Source organism: Berghia stephanieae, unplaced genomic scaffold (assembly GCF_034508935.2).
Source record: "Berghia stephanieae isolate SIO BIC M18660-M18661 unplaced genomic scaffold, UCSD_Bste_1.3 scaffold5866, whole genome shotgun sequence".
Lineage (NCBI taxonomy): Eukaryota > Metazoa > Mollusca > Gastropoda > Nudibranchia > Aeolidiidae > Berghia > Berghia stephanieae.
Genome location: NW_027627362.1, coordinates 2,255 through 5,260, shown reverse-complemented (window position 1 = coordinate 5,260; position 3,006 = coordinate 2,255). Strand labels below are relative to the sequence as shown.

General features: G+C 45.0%; 1 protein-coding gene across 1 annotated transcript; it reads left to right on the top strand.

Annotated features, from left to right (window-relative positions):
* Positions 1 to 1,094: 1,094 nt before the first annotated feature.
* On the top strand, positions 1,095 to 2,471 carry LOC144962081 (uncharacterized). The gene has a single exon (XM_078895043.1). It carries the CDS (start codon positions 1,239 to 1,241, stop codon positions 2,469 to 2,471), a length of 1,233 nt encoding a protein of 410 aa, XP_078751169.1. The 5' UTR covers positions 1,095 to 1,238.
* The last annotated feature ends 535 nt before the right edge of the window (positions 2,472 to 3,006 follow it).

Sequence of the window (3,006 nt, the reverse complement as noted above, 5' to 3'; positions counted from 1 at the left end):
GCGCTGTGAAGCCCCCAAATTGTCCCCCCTCCCCCTTTTGTAAGGAACGAAGGTGGTTGTTGGGGTAATTTGTTTCCCGTGTGGGAATCTGGGTGAAGTTTTGGGGTGTTGGTCCCGTGTGAGGATCTTTTATTAAATCATTTGTTTTGACCCCTCAAAGCACAATAGTAAGTCAATGTTGGGTTCCATGTAGGGATCGGTATTAGTTGCCTGTTTTGATTCCGTGTAGGGATTTATATTGACGCGTATCGTTATAAGGTTACTTGTAGTACCACTTTATTCTACGTGAAAGTAACAATTACGGCAACAGTGTTGATAAACATATTGAAGTTTGTTTATTTGAATTTGAATTGGTTTGATTAATTGTCCTAGAGATGGATGTGGAAAGATTAATTAAACTTGGAGAAAAATTGGAGTTAAGGGGTGAAGATCTCCGTGCTTGGGTGACAGCCCAGTTACAAGAAGATGAAGAGAGAAAAGAGAAGGAGAGAGAACGTGCCAAAGAAGAGGAGGAGATAAGCAGAGCACGAGCTCAAAGACAAGAAGCTCTGATGGAGAAAGAGCTTGAACTGCTTAGGTTAAAGTCGGAGTGTCAGGCTTCCTCCAACAACGACAGTATGACAAGTGACATTCGATCTTTACTCATGCTCCTACTGTTAAGAGTCCTCGACTTCCATGTTTTGACGAAAACAAGGATCATATGGACAGCTATCTGCTCCGTTTCGAGAGATACGCTAAAGTCAACGGCTGGGAATGCAGGGATTGGGCAATCCAGTTGTCTGCACTTCTCAAAGGGAAAGCACTGGACGTCTACACTCGACTGAGTGATGAAGATGCCATCGATTATGGGGTAGTAAAAGCGGCTTTATTGAGACGTTATAATCTAACGGATGATGGATTCAATGAAAAATTTAGGAAGAGTAGACCGGAACAAGGGGAGCGTTTTAGCCAGTTTGCGACTAGATTGGAGAGTTATATGGAAAAATGGATTGAGTTGTCGGGAAAAGGAAGGACTCAGTTGCTGACATTCTGGATATGATATTGAAGGAACAGCTTGTCAGTGTCTGCGGTCGGGATTTGACGATTTCATAAAAGAAAGACAACCGAAGACAGCAAGGGAAGTAATAGATTTAGGAGAAAAGTACATTGAAGCGCACGGTGTCGCAGGAACATTTTCCAAAAGTGGAGTGGCTCAAGAAAAATCAAAGAACGTCAATGAAAGTAGTCGAAACAACGTAATGAAGGACACTACCCGCTTCGCTAGCCAAATGGTTTGCCACAACTGTAAACGGCCAGGACATATGGCACGAGATTGTCGACAAAAGAAGCAAGCTGCTGCTGTGGTCGAGAGTCCCTTTTGTTATTACTGTCGGCGAAAAGGACACTTAATAAAAGATTGCCGTGAGAAGAAGAGGCACGAAGACAGGAAGGCACCTACCGGTATAGAACAAGTCTCCGCGATCACAGAAGATCATGAACCACAGAAATGTTTGAGACATGACAAGGTGGAATTAAAGTGCGGATGTGAGATGCCAATGATTTCTGCAGCGTGCTCAGGACATGTGCCAGTCGCACCTGTAATGCCGGTGGCCGTCGGATGGTTGAATGGGAAAAAGGTGAATGTGTTACGTGATAGCGGCAGTAGTTGTGTCATCGTCAGAAAAGGACTGATAAACAAGAGTAAGGATGACTGGAATAAAAAGGTCCTGATCTACTTGGCTAACGGAGAGGCTATTTCCGCACCACACGGTGAAGCTTATTTGGAATGCCCCTATTTTACCGGGAGATTGTCAGTCGTCGAGTTAGAATCCCCATTGCATGACGTTATACTTGGGAATATTGAAGGGGCCAAATGCCCAGGAATGCATGTAAAAACAATTACTGACGAGCAGGAATTGGGTCATGGAGATGAACTGAGCGCCGTACAAACACGAGGGCAACGTGAACGCAAGATCAAAGACTTGGTCACAGCTCCATCTATAGAGACAGGTGTAAGCGTCGACGAACTAAAGGAGAAACAAAAGCATGACATCACACTAAAAGCTGCGAGGGATGCTGCTACCAGAGGAGAGGTAAGAAACACAGGCAAGAGTAATACCAGTTGGTATGCCTATGACAGAGGTTTGCTGATCCGCTATTTTCAATCTCCAAGGGTTGAGCACGGGGATTTGGTAAAGCAAGTTGTCGTACCAAAATGCCTGCGTAATTCAGTCATGCGGTTGGCCCATGAAAGTGTACTCTCTGGACATCTCGCGGCAAAGAAAACGACAGATCGAATACTGAGTAATTTTTACTGGCCAAATATTTGGGAGGATGTCATGAGATTTTGTCAGTCTTGCGACCAGTGTCAAAGGTCAGCTCCGAGAGGAATCACCCCTAAGGTCCCTCTTACTAAAGTTCCGCTCATCGATGAACCCTTCAGTCGGGTAGCAGTGGATCTAATTGGCCCCATCATGGCCGGCATCAGATAGAGGAAACCGATATATACTCACTGTGGTGGATTACTGTACGAGGTATCCAGAGGCCATTGCTCTGAAGAGTATGGAAACAGAAAGAGTAGCAGAAGGATTGGTTGACATCTTTAGCCGCACGGGAATACCTAAGGAGATGCTAAGCGACAGGGGGACGCAATTCACATCAGACCTGATGAAGGAAGTATGCAGACTGCTCTCCGTAAAACAAATCACTACTAGTCCTTATCACCCACAAGCCAATGGGCTTGTAGAGAGATTTAATGGAACTTTAAAAGGAATGCTCAAGAGGTTGGCTGCAGAGCGACCCTCAGACTGGGACAGATACATCAATGCTGCATTATTTTCATACAGGGAGGCTCCTCAGGAATCTCTTGGTTTCTCTCCGTTTGAGCTCTTATTTGGAAGGCCTGTGAGAGGACCGATGAAAATATTACGGGAACTATGGACCGAAGACATAGAAGACCCGGATGTGAAAACGACGTATCATACGTAGTCGATTTAAGGGAAAAGATAGAGAATACTGTGAAGGCAG

Coding starts and splice junctions, on each gene's coding strand:
- LOC144962081 (XM_078895043.1), top strand. CDS start 1,239: ATGAAGGACACTACCCGCTTCGCTAGCCAAATGGTTTGCCACAACTGT.